Below are 19,978 nucleotides of genomic sequence, written 5' to 3' on the forward strand. Positions count from 1 at the left end.
AACAGCATTAGATGTCCACGATGGAATTAGTTGATCCAAAAGCAAAAAAAGTGTCTTCAGAGGGGACGCAATGGTATGATAGAATACAGAAAAACAGGTACTGTTCGGTGCAGGCCAGGTGAGTTAGTTTTCCATCACTGAGAAAGGGTTGAAGAAAAGAAGGGATGTTGGAATAGATGTAATGAGGAGAAGAAAGTCTGCCATTGGCCGTTTATATTGCGGGACCTTACCTGAACTTTTTAAAGCCTAATGAGTTCCAGAATTGCAATTTCTGAAATTACTATTTTTTTCATTTATTCGTCTCATCTCCCATGCCTAAAGCTTCTCTAGTATAATGGTAAAATGTCCAATCTGTTGAGGTACACATGGAAAATGGCTCAATCGACAGGTGGTAGGCAAATAAATATAAGTTATTTAAGCTTAATGTAGCACCTGATCCTCTATGTTAGTCAGACTTGAGTCCAATGAAAAAGAAAGGCTTTGCATTATGCCTTGAAGGTAAAAGGGAAACACATGGAAAAAAAGCAATCTCCACGGTAATCAGAGCTTGAAAGATCAATACTTACTTATAAACAAATAGGTTATCAATTTCTATTAGTACTCTACCACTGTAGCAGCTGGAGGCCTTCAGGAATAATGGGAATATATGTCAGTAATGTAGTATGTGACCCTAAAACAGTTGTTAATCAGATCTTTTTAAAAGCTACTTAAAACACTGAAATGTGGAATTCAATATCCTCTGCTTTTGGGTGCCACCAGACTCATTCATAACTTTGTTACTGAAAATAAATGTCATTCTTTAAGATTTCTTTTCACTGAGCTCATCTGTGCTATTCTTGGCATGTCTTTGTTAAGAGTTGAAAACTAGACAGGATTTTATAATTTAGGTTGAGGTAGAGATCAGCTTTTAGCGGCTGATGATAAGAAGTACGGCTTTGCATGTGTAAATGGGTTTTCACTCACATCTGTTTAATAGGTTAAAAAACCTAGAGACAAGCCTGATCCCTCTAAATTAATCTCTGCCCACTACCTACAGTGAAAATTAAATGCCTCACATCAGCATCCTGCAATAATAAAGTGGGTTCTGAAGTACAACTTTTTGATCAAACCTGCTAGTAGTTAAGAACTGAAAAGAAAACCCGTATCTTACTCTCACCAACCACAGCCCCATCTCCCAGCAACACCTTGTATGTTTAGGCGTATTAAACAAACATTTAGTAAACATTACTAGCCATGTGCTGTGCTTGGGGCTAGGGAAAGAGACATGAATAAGGCCTAAGGAACTGGCAGTCTGGTGGAGCGTCCAACAATGAATGCTTTTGGTAAAGTGCGTAAAGCTGGTAGTCATTTTTATAACTCTGTGTCAGGTGAGATGCATCGAGCTTTCTCTATGTTATTTCATTTAATCTTATTTAATTCCATAATTCCCCCGAGGTATTGTCATTCCCAGTATACATAGATGAAAGAATGGAGACAGTTACTTGACATAGTTACCTAATGTTAAGTAACTCACCCAAGATAGGTAAACAGTTCCACCAAGATTCAAACTTGAATCTGTCACATTTTATTCAGTTTACCATTGCTACATCTAGAATTTTTATACCCCCATTTTAAATAATATAATTTAGTGATCAGCTATACTGTTTCACCACCTTATTTTTAATAGTGAATTAAACTTCTAAAAAACAAATAAATTGGTGAAAGACATGTCATACAACTTTTTCTAACTTAATTTCAGTAACATTTATTTGTCTCTCATATCACTTAAAATCTTACACAGTAGTCTGGACTGCTTGGATGTGTATCTGATTTGCAGGTGAATCGATAACATCTCCCTTACTTGTCTATTGTTATATCATTCTCGATCTTATCTCTTTCATCACCTTTTTCTCTCATCCAACACTGAACATGAAATATTGGCAACATATTACAAGTTTACAGAATTGATGCCATCTGGCCATACTAAATTTCAGGGAGATATTGAGGAAAATCAGTACTCATTGCCCTTACCCCAACAGCCAGCTCTTAAGGTTAGTGGCAAGAAGGGGAGGTTAAGGGGATGAATTAATGTTTAAAGCATACAGGGGAATGAACAGAGATTACATATTAAAGAAAAAGGACTAAAATATTTTAGAAAATATCATGTAGGTTTCTTAGCATTGTTGAACCTGAACCTGAGAATGACACGTCATTTGTCCTAGACTTGAGAGAGAAGAATTAAAGCGGGAAAAGGAAATGCAGATTTATCTTTGCTTATAATTGTAGTTAAGAAATCCTTAGCAGGAATGAATGTTATTTAATCCTTTTAAACTTGGAGGCAAATTTAATGACCTTAAAAACAAGAACAACCTAAGAACTCCCAGCACGAGAACTCCCAACTTAAGAATTACAAAAAAAAAAAAAAAAAAAAAGCATTAAAATTAAATGTATTAGGATTGCAATAAAGTTATTCCTAGTTTTCTGCTATGGGAACATGTACTGGATGGCAGACACCATGTTACCCAAAGATAATAGTCACAGAATACAAGAAGGACTAGTTTATCTTCTCTCTATTGTACTTACTTTATTCGTCATTCAACAGATGGTATATTGAGCAACTTCTGTGTACAAGGAGTTGTTCTAAGTGGTGGAGATAAAACAGTAAGGTAGACAGGGAACCTACTCATCGTGGGGAATGTAAACAGTAACGATCAATTAAAAGCGGTGTGATAAATGTTGCAGTTATGTTTGAAGAAATGCAGATTGCTATTTGAGCATAATGGAGAACCATGATAGAGCAAGGAAAGTTTTTCAGGAGAAAATGACATCATGGCTGAATCTTAAAGGATAAAAAGAATTTAGCCAGGTCAGAATAGTGAAATAAATGGGTAAGTTTGTACCTGGCCTAGGAAACATTACATACAAAGGACAAGAGGTGAGAGTAGTGTGGCAAGATTTTAGAATGTGACGAAGGGAGTAGTGAGAGATAAGAGTTAAGCAGGTTCCAGATCATACAGGCTCTTGTAAAACAAATTAAGTAGTTTAGACTTTCTCCTAATCACTCCCAGGAGCTGTTGAAGGATTTTAACCAGGGATTTGCATTTTAAAAACATCATCAGACCATAAGGTGGTACTAACACTTTTGTAGTCTTTCACAGGTAATCTAAAATGGACATTCTCTACCTAACGCCACACTGCAGTGATCAGTATCAGAGTGATTTTTCTTATTGCAATGTTAGTATGTATAGCCTTAATTATTAGAAAGAAAAATCCAACTTACGAGTTGTCATTGATGCAAAAGCACTTATCAGAAAATTATGGAGCACTGGAACCCCTTCATTTCACAGATGAGAAGGCCAGATGCAAAATGACCTGGCAAGGTTGCAGGCTGGCAACTGCTGCCTTGGCCTAGTCAAGCCCACACAGGCATCTCCTACTGCCTTAATTTGAGGGCATCTTTTTAGGACCCTGCTTTGCTTCCACATCTTCGAGAGTTTTAAAGTAGTCATGTTTCACAAAGGAACGAGGGCAGCTGTGTTTAGAGTGGTCAAATTTCTGATTCTGTTTTTTGCTTAGGAACCTTTCACAACCTTCTTCCTCAATGCAAACGATGGAAAATTTGATCATCCAGATCGAACCTTCTCGTCAGTTGCAAGGTCTTGGAGAACTAGTCAGAGAGATACTTCTGATGTAAAGGTAGGCTCTTTTATTTGTTGATATACATTAAATTTCAAAATATGTGGAAATTTTGATTTTTTAAGTGAGTACGTATAAGACATTTTATATTACAGCTTCGTTCCATCATATTAAAATTATATGGTACTTCTAACCTTAAAGGAAATAATTTTGAGCATTATAGAAAATAATTGAAAACTCTTTTATATTACTCAGTGAAGGTGTTTTCGTTATTTCAAAACATTCCTATCTAATTTAGATCGAATAATCAGGAGATGGAAAGAAAAGCCTATAAATTGCCTTTCCTGCTGTTAACTCAATATTTGGTCCATTCCATAAAACACAGCAGGAATTGGATTTGACCTTAATGTGTCATATTGTTATAGCTTGCCTGGCTTGGGGTTTGCGTAGCCTGGGGCAATTAATAAAGCATTAATGACAAGACCCATTTAAAATGTAGGCTTTTCTGTATAGGCTTAGCTTTTACTTGACTGTGCCTGGGGATACTATGCAACAATACACATTAGATTAAACCAACACGCACACAATATCCAGGAACAGCCAGACAGCAGACTAATTTTACAGTTGGTACTGCTTAACTATTGTTAAATACAAAGATTTGTTATTCGTTTATATGGGCTCTTGTTTTAAGAAAGAAAAACATTGTATTCAAAGCAGTAATAAATGTTTGTTGTCTCATTTGTCTCATATTTCTCCCAATAATAAGGTTACCTGGCCAGATTATTACATAGGTAAATGTGTTTCTTATTTTAATCTCATTTTCTTCAGGCACATTTTTTTTCCATTACTGTCACTCAGTATAAAACTGTTATGGTATCATTCCATTTAGAATCTTAAACTAACAAAAGGTAGTGAGTTAAAATCAAAATTGTCATTTATACATTTATGTTTCTCTAGTGCAGAAAAATTTATAAAAGGCAATTTCAGTGTTGCTGAACTATAAATGGATGAATACAAGTTTTGTTCAGTATTTCTCCAAAGCAGAAGATAAAGGAATTGGAGCCGAGTAGAGTGTAACATATCTGTGTGTTTTATTTGTTGCTGTCAAACTCGACATAAAGGAATATGCATACAGCATACTCACATGTGTAAAAAAGTAAGAGAATTTAATATGCATCCTGACTATATTAAGCTTTGAAGTACTAACCGTCTTACAACTTTGCTGATAATTAAACTCTAAAATATCCACAAGCCATCATTTAAACTGATTTGTTACCAGTGAAGTCAGGGAGGGAGTCTGTTTCTTATATAATAACACTTTGAGAATTAATACAAAAAATGGGAATCCACAGGCTCCCATTGAACGGTAGTATCCAGAATTCACGCAATGTTCATAAAAAGCACTCAGATATTCTGTATGTGAATTAAATATTCTTACCTATAATTGAAGGCTTCTTATTGCAGTTAAGATTATTTATATTTTAACTCAGAGCTATATCCATATTATATCAGCCAATTTCAAATGAATATGCCTGCTCCCTCTGATTTGACATAATCACTCACACACACACACACACACACACACACACACACACAGACTGGCTTTTCCACTTCAGAGATCCAGCCTCACATGCCCACACACGTGCTGGGGTCAGTCATTCTAATTTTTATATACAGTTTTAGATTTCACTTCCTATCCTAAGAATTTCATTGATGCTTTATAGCACCAGTCTCTGATAACCAATGCCCTGTACCAGGCTTTTTCCTCTTCAAAACCCTTTCAGAAACATTTGCATTTTATTACTAATTGCTTGGGGGTCCTGGGGTCACATCATCAAGGACAAAGACCAAGGTGGCTTTCACTAACTTGGGAGGGTTTTTTTTGTTTTTTTCTCCTCAAGCAGCTGTACTGAACACAAACATGCAGCTTTTTTTTTCCCCAAAGACTTAATTAGTTCATAAGAAGCTCATTTCCCCAGCTTGACATTACACAGACTGCCCTCATTTTCAGCTCTCTTACCACCACTCGTGAACCTTTCATATTATATGATAATACATCTTAGATATCTTGACTTTCTTTTTAAAGGCTGCATGTTACATGCATATAATAATTTATGGATGTGATCTCCTGTTCATGGAGAGTCTGTCTTTCTCCCTGGTTGTTACTATGAAACACAAGGCTGTAGTGAACACCCTTACACAGACATCCTGATGGAATATATACATGCAGGCAGATTCCTGTTTATGGGACTGATGGCTCAAAGACTATAAACATTTTTATTTTTTAAGACATTGCCAAACTATCAACCTCAAAGACGAAAATTCACTCCCTACAGCAGTGTGCAAGGGTACCTCCTTCCATATACTGCCACACCCATCATCACTACTGTATTAAACAGTGGAACTTCTGCTAGTCTGGCAAGTGAAAAATGAAGTTATCTTTGTTTCAGTTTGCTTTTTCTTGTTGAGCATTTTTCTTGTACTTATTGACATGTAAACTGACATATATTTTGCCCATTTTTCAGTTGGGTCATATGTCTTTTTCTTATTGATTTGAAAAAGATCTTTGAAACTGCAGAAGGTTGCACTGAAAATATGGTTTCTTAGTCTTCTTAGCTTTGTTATGGTTCAGTGTGTGTGTGTGTGTGTGTGTGTGTGTGTGTGTGTGTCCAGTCAAATATATTTATGTTTCCTTTTGTAGCATCAGAATTTGAGGCTCTCAGGACCAGGGTGTTAAAGAGAAGATAAGACTTTTGGGTAATATCTAGTGCTAACTTGAGGATCTTCTAAATTAATGATTAAAACTGATTTATCAGAGAAAAAATATGTTACTAAGAATAGTAATTGTTTTGCTACCTGTGTGTTAAAACCTAATGTTTTTATTTCTTATTTCTAAGCTGTTAAAACACAGCATTTGATTTTTTTTGAGGTAGTGTGTTTCCATTTGCAGAGAAGGAAAGTATCTCTGCAGTGTCTACTAACTTAGATAATCATATAAGAGAACTAGGATGCAGTAGATGGTTTTATTCTGTCTGTCTCTATTAATGTCAGTCTCTTCCTGTGCTAATGAACGCAAGCTGGGAAGGAGGAGTGCTGCTGAAGTGACCTTTCAGGAGAGAGGTCTCTGGAGTTGACTCAGACCAGTTACTTTTTACTTTATTATTATTTTTAAAATTTCTTTCCTCTAGCATAGTCTTGGTAACAGTGACATTCAACTTACTGAATTTCTTATACTAATTTTCCTTAATGCCTTCAAAAGTTGTTATATTACTTTTTGAATAGCTATGTAGATGTCAGAAAAGGTAGCTGTGACAAAATGTCATTAAGGCGACACAGTGTAAATTAATACAGTTAATGGAGGTGCTCGCCACTGACTCACTGACCCATTATGAGCTCTTGTGGAATTAATGAATGCCAGGGCATCAGTCTTTTGAAAAACACGGAAGAAAAGAGATGGCAGCTTTAAAACCTTGCAATGAATTATATTAGAAAAGTGAAAACGTCTGGATTGGATTGGATTTCACTAGGAAGCCATAAAATTGTATGTTCTCTCAGCAAAATATATTAAACTGAAATGTCAGATTTGATGCAATAGGTATACAATTATGATAGTGTTAATAGTGGTCTTCTATCATTCTAAGACATACTTTCAGGTCCAATTTCTCAGCAGCTTGAACTTGTCATAAGCTTATAAATTAGAAATTGCATTTGAGGATATTTTCTTGTTTTTTGACAGAATGTATATAATACTATTAACTATACACTGGATTTTAGTATAGCTGCTAAAATAAACTAGAAGTCACATGTATAGACACAAAATGCCTGCTATAATGTTCATTTTGCCATTTCTTTAATAATATTTGGTGTTTTTCTGCACTATTTTTTATTTAGGAAATTTTAAATTACTTGGACGTTTTCCATAAAAAGAAGCAGATTAACAGAAATTTATCAGAGTCAGCAGAACAGCAGTTACCTTAAACAGGCAGTCTAGTGTCTGGTGTGCCTCTGTAGGAGTCCACCTACACATTATAAAAGTAAACCCATTTTTAAATATAATACTGAATAGTTTTCAAACAATGTTTTGTATTGGTTGTTTGATACTGTCCTTGAAACAATCCTATGAGGTAGCAGTCAGTATCCCTGTTTTGTAAAGGAGGTTCACAGGTATTAAGTGATTCACTTAAGTTCACATTCAGGCAGGTCAAGAGGAAGCCAGAACTAGCACAGAGTCCATCCAGTTACTTAGGTTGCTTCATTTCCAAAAGGATTTTAAGAATGGGAACTGCAAGGCCATTTCATGCTTAGGCCCGAAAGGCACATCATGTTACCTCCGCAACATTCTATTGCTTAAAGCAAGTCATGGGGCCCACCCTGATTAAGGGAGAGTAGACATGGAGTCCACTTCCTGATGAGATGAGTGGCAAAGTCACATTTCAAGAGGACACTGAGGTTGCAGGGATTACTATGCCCATCTTCGGAAGCAATCTATCACAGTCCTCTCTCTGGTCAAAATTCACATTCATCCTACATATAAAATATACTTAACTTGTTCCCCACGAGCCCAATCCCAGTATTTGTATCAGGCTGAAAACCTAGTATCTCTATGTCTACATCAGCTCCAGATAGAGATAAGGCACAGAAATTCCTAATTTGGAGACCTGGGAACTAAAAAGACAAATTATCTGTCGCATGTACACACAACATGTGGTAGTAAGACAGGAACAGTTAAACTTCAGTAGACACTCCATTCAAAAAGGGGAGAATGTGGAAGGTAGACAGCAGTCAATGGTTCATAGCAATTCTGAAATCCAGCCAGGCACAAGTTGCCCATTACCCAGACCGCAGGGAAGGGACTGTCCACGGATTAGGCCCCTGGTCTGTTATCTGGTCTTGGCTACCTAATTCATTACTTTCCATGGCTCTTGGTCACTTCCTCTGGGATATTGGCTTTTACTTCTGAAGCGTTCTTTTGTTTCCAGGAGAAATAACCATGGTTTGCAGTTGAGTATCTTTGTCTGTATGCGTCCTGACCCACAGAAAGTTAGGACCAAAGCCTCATATGCCCAAGCTGGTACCACAGCTTTAAAGCTGTGTAGGCTTTCTGTGTATCAAATTAGAAAAAGCTAATACTCACAGATCCTTTGGGAACAGGATTCTCTCTTTCAAGCTGTGAATTAGGATACTGTTGATAACGTCCTAAGAATCCCTTTCTCTAACAAATCACTGTGTAGCTGAGCAGGTCTGATAAACACTACCTTAAATTTTAGCTTTTATAAAATGGTTTTACAGCCACACCCTGGATTTGACCTTTATTCTATGGCCATATTTTACTTGTAGCACCTTGGAATTGATCTTCATCTTGAACCTATTTCTTATTTTGAGACTCTATTGCCAACTGAAGAGATTGTGCTAGGCCCTTCTATTTCTTGAAATACTGCTTCAAAACTGAACAGTTTCTTCCTGAGTTCATCTCTCTCTTGCATAGTGTATCTTTCTTGCATAGCTTACACCGTTAGATGAAACCACTGGTCCCTTTCAGCATTCTGCCTGGAAATCCTCTTAGTCAGAAACACATGCTTATTAGCTACTTTTTCTGTCTCTGAGGCTATTGCAGAAGACAATGTGAATTTTCCACCACTACTTAAGAGGAACTGCTTCCAATAACAACTTCCTTACTGATTTTCCAGACCCCACCAGTCTCCTCACCACCCCTCCCTCTTCTGTCGGCCATCACATCCCAAGCCGGAATCATGTGTTAAATCCTTTTTATTACTAGCATTCCACTTTGAGGATTCAGTTTCTGTTTTGGTCACTTTTTATTTTGTAACAAATCACCCCAAAACCTGTAGGCTTAAAACAACTATTTATTCATTGACAATTATGCAATCAGAGTTAAGGCTCAAAAAGGACAGCTCACATCTGAGCTACACAGTGGCAGTGGGGCAGCTTGACTGGGCCGCAGAATCTACAGTGGCTTTATAAACTCACATGTCTTGTGCCTCATCTGAGATGGCTGGGACAGCCAGGAACTGCCTGAGCATGTCTGTCTCTGTCACATGTTTCTCTAGCAAGGGAGCCACACTATTGCGTATGGTAACTGGCTTCTAAGAAGACTGAAGCAAAACCTGCCAGGCCTCTTAACTCTTCGGCTGCACTAAGAAGCCTTGCAATGTCACCTTGTCACATTCTGTGTGTTGAAACAAGCCAGGCCATATTCAGAGAGAGAGGAAATAGACTCCGTCTCTTTATGGGAGGAGTGGTGAACTCAGTGGAGATGCCAGAGGGCTGGTGGGGTGGGAGGACTGTTACAGCCATCTAAGAGAAAACTGTGAGTGATCAATTTTAAAAATATTTCAAGTATTGGTTTGGTTTGTACCATTCTCTATAGTCTGATTGTGCATTTAGACATAAACCAAAATCTCATGAACAAGCAATTTATAAAATATATCTGATTAGTCTAGGTAATATATGTTAGTCAGTATATATATATATATATATATATATATGTCAACTTTAAATCACCATATTCAGAAAATAAGATAAAGTGCAAAGTTTGTTTGAGCTGAAAGCTTAAGAATGGTCACCCCATAACATAACAAGTAGCCCTGAATATACACTTCGATTAGCAGCAATCGTCAATGGGTTTTTAAGAAAAAAAAAGAAGAGGCAGGTCCTAAGTTGCTCACCAAGAATTTACATTAAAGTAAGATAAGCCATTGGCTATACATTGTTCTTTGTATCACGGATTTCAGGAACATGAAGATAATGAGTAAGACAGCTGGTCAGAAACAAAATGCCTTTTTAATCAATTGCTCCCCAGGCTTGGGTTGAGGAGGCAACATGAGTTACTGATGTCCCATACTCACGTCTCTCTGGACCTGATGAGTTTTTGCATGCCTCACATAACTCAGACTGCTGTGAGCTATTTTTTTCTCCATATTTTTAAAAAATACTTGCATCATCTGAACTGTCTACATAGCTATTTATTGAAACACAAACATCCAAAGTGACAGAATTTTTTACTGAATTACAGGATGCCCTTTGGTACTGGGTAAACTCTAGACTCGGAAGTAATATTTTTCATCTGTGCCCTTAAAAAACATTGACAGAGCAGTAGCTTGTAGAATATATTTTATATAAAGTTATAAAATGCATTGTTTTCTAAAAATTACTTCATTTAATCCTCACATCTACCCTAAGAGTTCATAGCTGACATCACCACCTTGTTGCATATCAAGAAACTAACTTTTAGGGGGACAATCCCAGTGCTACTGCCTGCCCAGCGTCCTCCTTTATCTTCAACTCACTGGTAGCTGTGAGGTTCCTCTTCTTTAAGAAACATACATTGAGCCCATTGTGGTGGCTCACGCCTGTAATTGCAGTACTTTGAAAGGCAGAGGTGGGTGGATCACTGGAGATCAGGAGTTTGAGACCAGCCTGGCCAACATAGCAAAACCCCATCTCTACTAAAAATACAAAAATTAGCCAGCCATGATGGCACACACCTGAAATCCCAGCTACTCAGGAGGCTGAGGCATGAGAATTGCTTGAACCCAGGAGGTGGAGGTTGTAGTGAGCTGGGATCACACCACTGCACTCCTGTGTGACAGAGCAAAACTGCATTAAAAAGAGAGAGAGAGAGAGAGAGAGAGAGAGAGAGAATCACATTTTGAAAACCAGGCCAAGGCCTGCAACGTTTTTAATCAGCATTTCAATGCCTGAAATTTAGGATATGGTAAACACGTAGTAATCTTGATTCGTTTTTAATTTCACAAATATTTAGGGAATGCACGTTATATGTTAGGCACCATTCTTAGCAAGATAGACAAGGTCCCTACTTTCTTGGGATTTCTATTATGATGGGACATGCAAGCCTACATTAATAAATGGAGAAAATAATTGCTGCCATGCAGAAATTAAGACAGAGTAAAGTCATATAGAGTGACTGGGTTGTTATTTTAAAAGGCAGAATACAGAATGTAAGAGTGGAAACCTGGATTTAAAGTATCTGGTCTTGATTTTTGGCTTTACCACCTATTTGCAGTGCAGCCGTTAGCAAATTACCCACCTAGTCTTTGCCTCAGCGTTCACGTCTATAAAGTGGGAATAATGAGAATACCTACTTCACAAACTTTTTGTAAAGATTAAGAAAATACATGTAAAGCACTTAGAACAGTGCCAAGACATGGCAAGATACCAAAATAAATGTTGCCTGCTGTTTTAATACAGAATGACCACAGGTAACATTTAAGTTGGTTACTGGCCTTGGCACACAGATGTAGCAGTTACCGTCTTCTTGCACATAACCGGTTGAATCTCAGAGATGAAACACTCATTTTCTTTGGTTTATATTTTTAAGACAACAGATCTTTTCAATAATGGAATTGTGAATTTAAATTATACTAATGTCTTATGTTTACATACTATTAAATAAAAATTGCTATTTGAAACATGATTGTAAAACAATAAAACTGAAACCAAAAACATTCCCCGCTCTGCTGCTTCAGCTACCTCCCCCTAGACTTTTTGTGATTTCACTTCCTCCACTATCCCCTTCAGAAAACTCCAAACTGTCCCCAACTCTGAACTTCAGGTTCAGAGAGCTTTAGTCACTGATACCCCTGGTGTTTGGAAACCTCTAGGGGCTTTGCAAATAAGCTGTGCTTCAGGAGTTTCATTCTGTGTTTAAAACATGTCTGTTTAGTGATTGTTCCCATTATGAGAAATCTGGGAGAGTTTCTTTGTCACTTCAAACATCAAGCCTCTATCAGCTTACACCAACATCTTAGTTAATGGACTAATTTATGACCACATTTTGGGTGGCCTGATAAGAATGGAGCCAACAAAAACCATCCTTATTTAGGAGGTTGTCCTGAAGGCCCTGGTAACACTACTTCTTTCTAGAACTAGTCCCAGTTAGAGCCTCCTTGAATGTTCCTACTGGAGCATTCTTCCTCCTGCCCTTCTAAAGCACCATCAAGGCAGACATTCCTAGGCCTGCCCTGTTCTTTGCTGGAGGCCACGTTTCAGTGCCGTTCTTTCAAGAGTGCCTAAATGAAAATGAAATCTGCCACTTCTGCAGTTTGGGAACAATTCTGATGGCAACTTTACAATCAACTTTTTCTGTATTTAAATTGAGCTATTTTATACTTTTGAACCTTTTAAATATAACTTGAATAAGCAAGGTAACATTTTTTAAGGAAAAGTTTTCCCTTAAAAGGCAGATTTCATTTCAGAATTCATATCCTTTCCCTTTTATTTAATAAAGTTCTTCACTGACTCTTTCTCTGTCTTGAGGCATTTTTCCAACCATCTGCATATTCCCCAGAAGATTTCTAGTCTTATTAAAATAACTTCATCCAATATCTTTAATAGTTTAATATTTAATGAGCACCTGCTTCATGCAAAGTATAGCACCAAGAGCTACAAGGGAGCCAACAAAACATAAACCTCACAAAATCAGGCTCAAAACTTTGCATTTGTCCAAATGTTATTCATATTAAAATCGCATTTTCCCAAACTTTATTCACATTAATAAATATGACATCCTATGTTTTTTGTGCCTTTGTGAATCTAACTTAATGACTTTAAGTGAAATTGCATTGTAGTGATAAGGAGGTTAATAATGACCACATATTTTATACAGGAAAGAATGAGAAATAATATATGAAAAATATTATAAAGTGCCAAGATGGTATAAGATAAATTAAGACTATTTGAGTTGCTTAAATGAAACGAAATATATTTTGCTATATACATGTGGATGTATACATTCCTCTCTGCCTACAAGGAAGCTTCTATAGTCTCGTTATAGAGATAGGAGATGAGCACAAATAACTGATGGAGGCAGTGAGGGAAATACCTGATTTGTGTGAGTCTAGCACATGTAAATCCCCTCCCGACCGAGCAACTGCACAAGCTCACATTCCTTCCCACTTTGGACCTTTTGGGGCGTTATTGTGTCACATGAAGACCAGGTCATATGCAAATAGCAATAGTCTTTGCCTTCTCTGTACCTTTTACTAATTCCTCATGTTTTCCCAAACAGTAAGAGTAAGAGCAGAAGAAAACTGTATATTTTACGTTAATACATTGAAGTCATAAGATAATAATATGCATTTCTGATGGGGTGCCAATCCGTGAGAACAGCAGTGATGCTTTACTTCTGCTCTCCAGTCAGCGGTCATACCAAACTGCTCGTTCTGTGACTGATATACACTGTCATGTTTGCCCAGCCTGGAAATAAAACTTATGATAGTCATTGCTGATAGAATCGTTACCGCTGAAGCGCCCTTTAGCCTGTCTTACCCCTCAGTTAAACTGTATTGGTTTTGGCAAATAAACATGTGTTTTCTACCATATGGTTTTTCTTTCAGCTCTTATCCATTTCCCCTTTCACATTGGAGCCATTGAAAAGTTATATTAATTTATATTAATTCCACTAGAATTCTCTTTTTCCTTTGTCTTGTACACAGTTTATTGTTGATGTACATTTGGCTCTTAGCGTGAGCCATGTAATTCCCTTTCCTTCTACACACTCTTGGCCCCACGACTTAATTTCCTCATCCCCATTTTTCTGCTGACCCTGGCTGCTCTGTTGCAGATTTCCCCTTTGATAAAGTTCCACAGTAGGGCCCCTTTCTCTCCACACTTAGCAGTTGCCCTTCTCTCTTCCCTCCCTTTGTCCTCCCTACACATGTATAACACACCACATCTCCCCATTCTCCAGTCTCTCCTTTACTTTGTCATACAGTATCTTGCTACAAAACAAATTTGACTGTGTTAAAAACTTTGTAAAAAAATTTCAAAACCAATATGGCAAAAGCCAAACAGCCTTTCCTTCAGAAAACTTTGCTCATCATCTGGCCTCATCTGCCTCCCACCATCTCATCCCTCCCTTGTCTGAATCTGTCCGCAGTATACCCTATTCTCCTCCTGTGCTCAGTTTCTCACCACCCCATAGTACTCTCGGAGGGTGCCCTGCCCCCTCTCCTGGTTTTCATCTTAGCCAGGATCCAACTCCAATGTCCCATCTCCAATGAAGTCTCTCCTGACTTTCCCAGAGGCCCCTGCTCTTTCCTCCCAGCTCCTTTCTTCCACAGCTGCTGTTGTGTATTATAACCATCTGGTTCTACATCTGCTCCATAGCCCGAACTGTGAATTACTTGACAGTAAGGCCATGTCTTATTCATTTTTTGTTTCCTGAGTACCCATCACAGTTTCTGGTACTAAAAACCTTCACTATATGAATAAATAAGTGTCAGAGAAGTACATAAAAGATTTTAGAAAGATTTCTATTTAAATAGAAGAAAACTGTGATTCTTAAAAAGCAAAGTTCCATTTATCCAGAAAAATCTCTTATATAGAGACCTGTTGATGCACCCATAATTCTGGAGAAAATGAAAATTTTTCTTATGGTTCACAGGGATTATCCTAAGAGTAATGGTCAGATTCACACAGAGCATTACTAAAATGAACACCCATTTATAACAGATATGTTAGTTTTAGTGAGAGAACTCACGAAGAGAAAGACTTTATATATGTTTTTTCTAGAAAGTTAGGGATTCAGTTTATTGGAAGACCTCAATATCTGGTGGTTTTCATTTTTTCTATGAATGCCTAGAAAAGACTACAGTGAGATTTAAATTTCAGGAGCTACGCCATCAGTGTTGATCATATTACACAAATAAAGGTGTAGCCTTACAAGCCTATCTCGATATTTGAAAAAAAGATTATATAAATGGTATATATAAAAACTACAGAGTTTGTTTTAATTTTCTCCCAATAACTTTTTAAAAAACAACAACGAACAAAAATTTTAAGGGTATTAAATTTAAAGAAACATAAACCTCAAATTAGACGTTGTGCATCAAACAAGTTCACCTTAAATCCAGTTGTTTATGCTACACTTATGTATAAGTAACACAAGTTGTCTTTGCATCCAATTTACTGAAAATCTGTCATTTCTATGGCAGGCATTAAATATTTAAAACTGATTATCATACTGCATATTATCTCTTTCATTATGCTCATTTATAGATATAAAATACTTTATCAAATGAAAACTATAATCTCTTTATAAAAATCACATATTGTAATTATCAGTATAGTTGAAAAGTAGAAAATATGTGATCTATTACAAATACTGGCAATTGATTTTTAATTTGGATAGTTTATTAATTTTCAGAAAAGGTCTTTACACGACATAGACTTGTTATATAGCTTTACCTATTTGTTTTGTAATGCTATTGTGAGCAGTTGTTAATTTGTATACTAATTTCTCTTCATTAATTTATGGGGCGATAAGATTGAGAATGGGTAACATTTTAAAATATCATCTATCATAAACATAAATTTTCAAGTAAATTGTTCACAAGAAATGCCTCCCTCAGATCTTCAAATAAATGAATGAAGACTAGAATAGAATTAAGTCATAAAATATTCATTTTAAGAAATTATTTTATTCCATTTATAGTTAATAAGTTATGTTAATAGTTTCATACAGCTGATCTTTATAAAGCGGTTTAATGTGCTTCATTGTATTTCTGACAGGAGCTAATTCCAGAGTTCTACTACCTACCAGAGATGTTTGTCAACAGTAACGGCTATCATCTTGGCGTCAGAGAAGATGACGTAGTGGTAAATGATGTTGATCTTCCCCCTTGGGCAAAAAAACCTGAAGACTTTGTGCGGATCAACAGGATGGTAAGAGAGGTTTTGCTTTTGCTCGAGCAGCCATCAGGAAGTTAACATATTCTGTAGTTTTGGTTTGTCCTGTTCTTTACTATCGTATTACAAATTGTCACCTTACTTCTGTAAATACAAGGTTAAAACTTTCCGTAAAAAAAGAAAGCATTTTACTGTTGTCTTGACAGCATTCCTTATTGTGGAGTGGATTTTCCTTTCATGAGGACCCATAAAGCAATGGCAATTCAGTTATGTTTGCTCCCGTAGGAGAAGACAATCAGATGAGCATCTGTTGACTAATATAACGTGTACTAAAGTGCTTAAAATAAATGCCCATTTCTTGGTTTTGTCTACTGACTAAATCCGAATACTTTTTTTTACTTATAAAAATACTCAAAACAGAAAAAATTTCATTTATGACATATTTATATGTGGGATATTTATGCTGTGAAACTTACTTGATGGTATAAACATTCTGAAATAGAAAGCACCTTTTTTTTAAAAAAAAAAAAGACTGTTTCACTCTTTTGCCGGGGCTGAAGTTCAGTGGTGTAATTAATTGTAGCTCACCGAAGCCTCAAACTCCTGGGCTCAAGCAGTCCTCCCACCTCAGCCTCCTGAGTAGCTGGGATTATAGGCACATGCCACCATGCCAAGTTAATTTTTATAAAAGATTTTTTTTGGTAAGATAGGATCTCACTGTGTTGTACATGCTGGTCTCGAACTCCTGGTGTCAAGAAATCCTCCTACCTGGGCCTCCCAAAAGAAAAAATTATTATTTTTAGGTTGCATCACAGATATCTGGTGTTCAAATGAGAAATGTATAAATAGAATGTTACATATGGGAATTTGATGGGGTTTAATACATTTTACCCATATTTAAGGAGATTTTAATCTCAACATTGTTACAGTACATGACCATAAACTACTTTACAAAACAACCTCTTTAGTATACTATTGTTCTTGGTCAGTTGAGGAGTTACATCAATAAAACCAATGACCTAAAATACATTTTTAACCCTGTTTCACTAACTTCTAAGTTTTTCCAACTGTTTGATAAATATGTTTTATTTTGTTTTGACAGCTTATTTATTTGAATCAGAATTCAAATAAGGTCCACACATTGTGAAGGAATTCACATATTCCTTAATCCTCTTTTTTTTAAAGAATTTAATTGAAATATAATTCATATCCTTTACGAAGTCACTCATCATTTAAAGTTAAAAAACATAGTAAAACAATGTGTATTAGTCCAGTCACAAAGTTATGCAACCATCACCGCATCAATTTAAGAGCATTTTTATCACCTCGTAGAGAATCCCATACCTTTTAGCATCTTCCCTGATTTTCCCTGATTTCCCCATTCCCCCCAGCTAGCCCAAGGCAACCGCAAATCTACTTTATATCTCCATAGATTTGCCTGTTCTAGACATTTCATATTTCATATAAATAGAATCATAAAATATGGGGTTCTCCTCCCCTTCTCTCGATTTTATGTCACTTTTCTTTTGCACTTCACTGTCAGTCACACATTTCCTTCTATTTTGGAGCTATATTTTCTGTCTCTAAGAACTATTTCACTTTTAATGTACTTTATTTTGGAAAGTTGCTGATGTAATATACCTATGCTTAAAAGCATCATCTAGATAGTCTGCAATCTGGTCTCCCCCCGCCTTTTTGTTTTTAGAAAATTTAATGTTTTGCTTAAGTCTTATTGCCAATCCTTCTCACTTCTGAATCTGTTAAATTGGCACTTCCCAATATGTGGAGTTATTTCATACTATTCCCTTGAACAATAGCTTATTTCTTCAATTTTATATTTTTAATGTGAAGGACTTATATTTCAGCAATATATACATCTGAAAATTTATTTCTTTTTAGAATTGGTATTCCATCACCACACTATCCTTACATACTTGAATGCTATCTATAAATATCATCGTAAGGATACCAGCCCTACTAATGCAACCCTCAAAGTTCACTGTATATCAGTGTCTCTCAATCACATCATTCCATTGTAGCTCCAGAGCTCAGAACCCTGCCTGGCTCATACTAGTTGGTCAATAACTATTTCTGAGTGAATTAATGAATTATAGAGGTATAGTAATCTCATTGCAGTCAGCATATAGTCTAAAGTCCAAACTAGTCAAACCGAATGAATCCTTCACTCGGGCAAGCAAAGTAGCCAATAGTTGTTGAACCAGTGCTTTTGTTGGTCGTGCTATTGAACAGAATTATCATATGGGTGCTGACAATAAGTGCATCTTACCTGTCAGGCGTTAGGGTAGGCACTTGATTTTTTTTTTTAACATTCATTTTACAGATAAGAAACATGAAGGCCAGGCATGTTTCATAATTCATCCATGGCAGAGCCCAGGTTCAAGTACAGGAAAGTTTTAACTCCAAAGTCATACTCTTTCCAGTATGCCAACTGCCTCTGATATTATCTCTTCTTTGCAAAATTCTTTGAGATTATTAGATTTCTACTTTTAGGTTTATAATTGTCAATCAAGACCTTATTGATTTCCTTTAACATTGTGGATATGGTTAATGCAGATCATTCACAGATAAAGACTGCAAGTTTACTCAGCTTAAATATGCATTAAAGAAAAATAGATTAGTTATCTTTATTATCCACTGGATATCTTACATTTATTAATTTGCTAATGTTTACTGATAATGTACCAGGAAATGCAAATGACGGTTTTTAGACTTCTAAATATGTAGTGATGCAGACTGGTTGAGCAGGAGGCCCCTGTTGTTTCCCAGTCCCCAGACTAGGCCACATTGCTTGCTAGGAGAGAGTACTATTTTCAGCAGTGCCTGTTCCATTCAGCGTACAGATAACTTTAGGAAAGGGATTTGCCTTCTTAATAAAAGGCTAAAAGTTTGAGAAGAAAGTTTTAGGATGAGGGAAGGTGTGCTGTGATACAGGGAAAGGACATACGTTTTTAAATATTGGGGAAATAGGCTCTCATTTGTACAATCTAGCGAAATTGGGCATAGAAAGCACAGGGGTATTCGGTGTGAGCATTTCTGAAAGCAGTTATCTAAGATCAGTTTCTCGTTATTGTTACTTAAGCAGAGACGTTTTTGTATTGAAAAGAGCCATTGGAGAGAGAGTGTGAATGTCTCCTTTCATTTTTTGCAACAATTCCCTTATCTTGCATTACCAATAGCAAATTTCAGAGAGAAGAGGAATAACTAAGTATTTTAACTAGTACTCAGTTATAATGCATGTAAATACTTCTCCAGAGAGAGAAAGCCTGGGCAGAATGCTGTTGGGAAATAGGAACACAGCTAGTCAGTGGTCTTGGTGGAAAGCTGCCTGCTCTGTAAATGAGCCAAAGTCATAACAAAGATAGGTGGAAGTAAAGGTCCTCAGTGGTATCTCTTCTTAGGAGTGTGTCTGCACTAAAGCTTCCAAATGCAGACGTAGGAAACAGTGGACTAAGTGATTGGTCAAATGCCTCCAGATTCGTCCACTGAAAAATAATTTGTCTGCTATAAAAATTGGTCCCCACAGTTTTTCCTCCTCCTTATTGTCCTCTCTGCTTGTAGCTCACACTGTCTTCTTAGCTGTTATGCTGCGTTCATTGCTTTACTTGATTAATAGACATGGCAAAACAGGACTTTAAAGATAAATTGGCAAAACCTCATCCCTACAAGAAAATAC

At 36.6% G+C, this 19,978-nt stretch overlaps 1 protein-coding gene across 17 annotated transcripts in view; it reads left to right on the forward strand.

Annotated features, from left to right (window-relative positions):
* NBEA (neurobeachin) overlaps window positions 1-19,978 on the forward strand; it is a 730,940-nt gene that overhangs the window by 648,596 nt on the left and 62,366 nt on the right. For all 17 annotated transcript variants that reach the window (XM_078375287.1, XM_078375291.1, XM_078375289.1 and 14 more), the window contains 2 exons: window positions 3,556-3,675; window positions 16,168-16,320. In XM_078375287.1, coding sequence (XP_078231413.1) covers window positions 3,556-3,675; window positions 16,168-16,320 — 273 coding nt within the window. The remainder of the gene's footprint in view (window positions 1-3,555; window positions 3,676-16,167; window positions 16,321-19,978) is intronic.

This window comes from Callithrix jacchus, chromosome 5 (genome assembly GCF_049354715.1).
Source record: "Callithrix jacchus isolate 240 chromosome 5, calJac240_pri, whole genome shotgun sequence".
In the NCBI taxonomy this organism is placed as follows: Eukaryota; Metazoa; Chordata; class Mammalia; order Primates; family Cebidae; genus Callithrix; species Callithrix jacchus.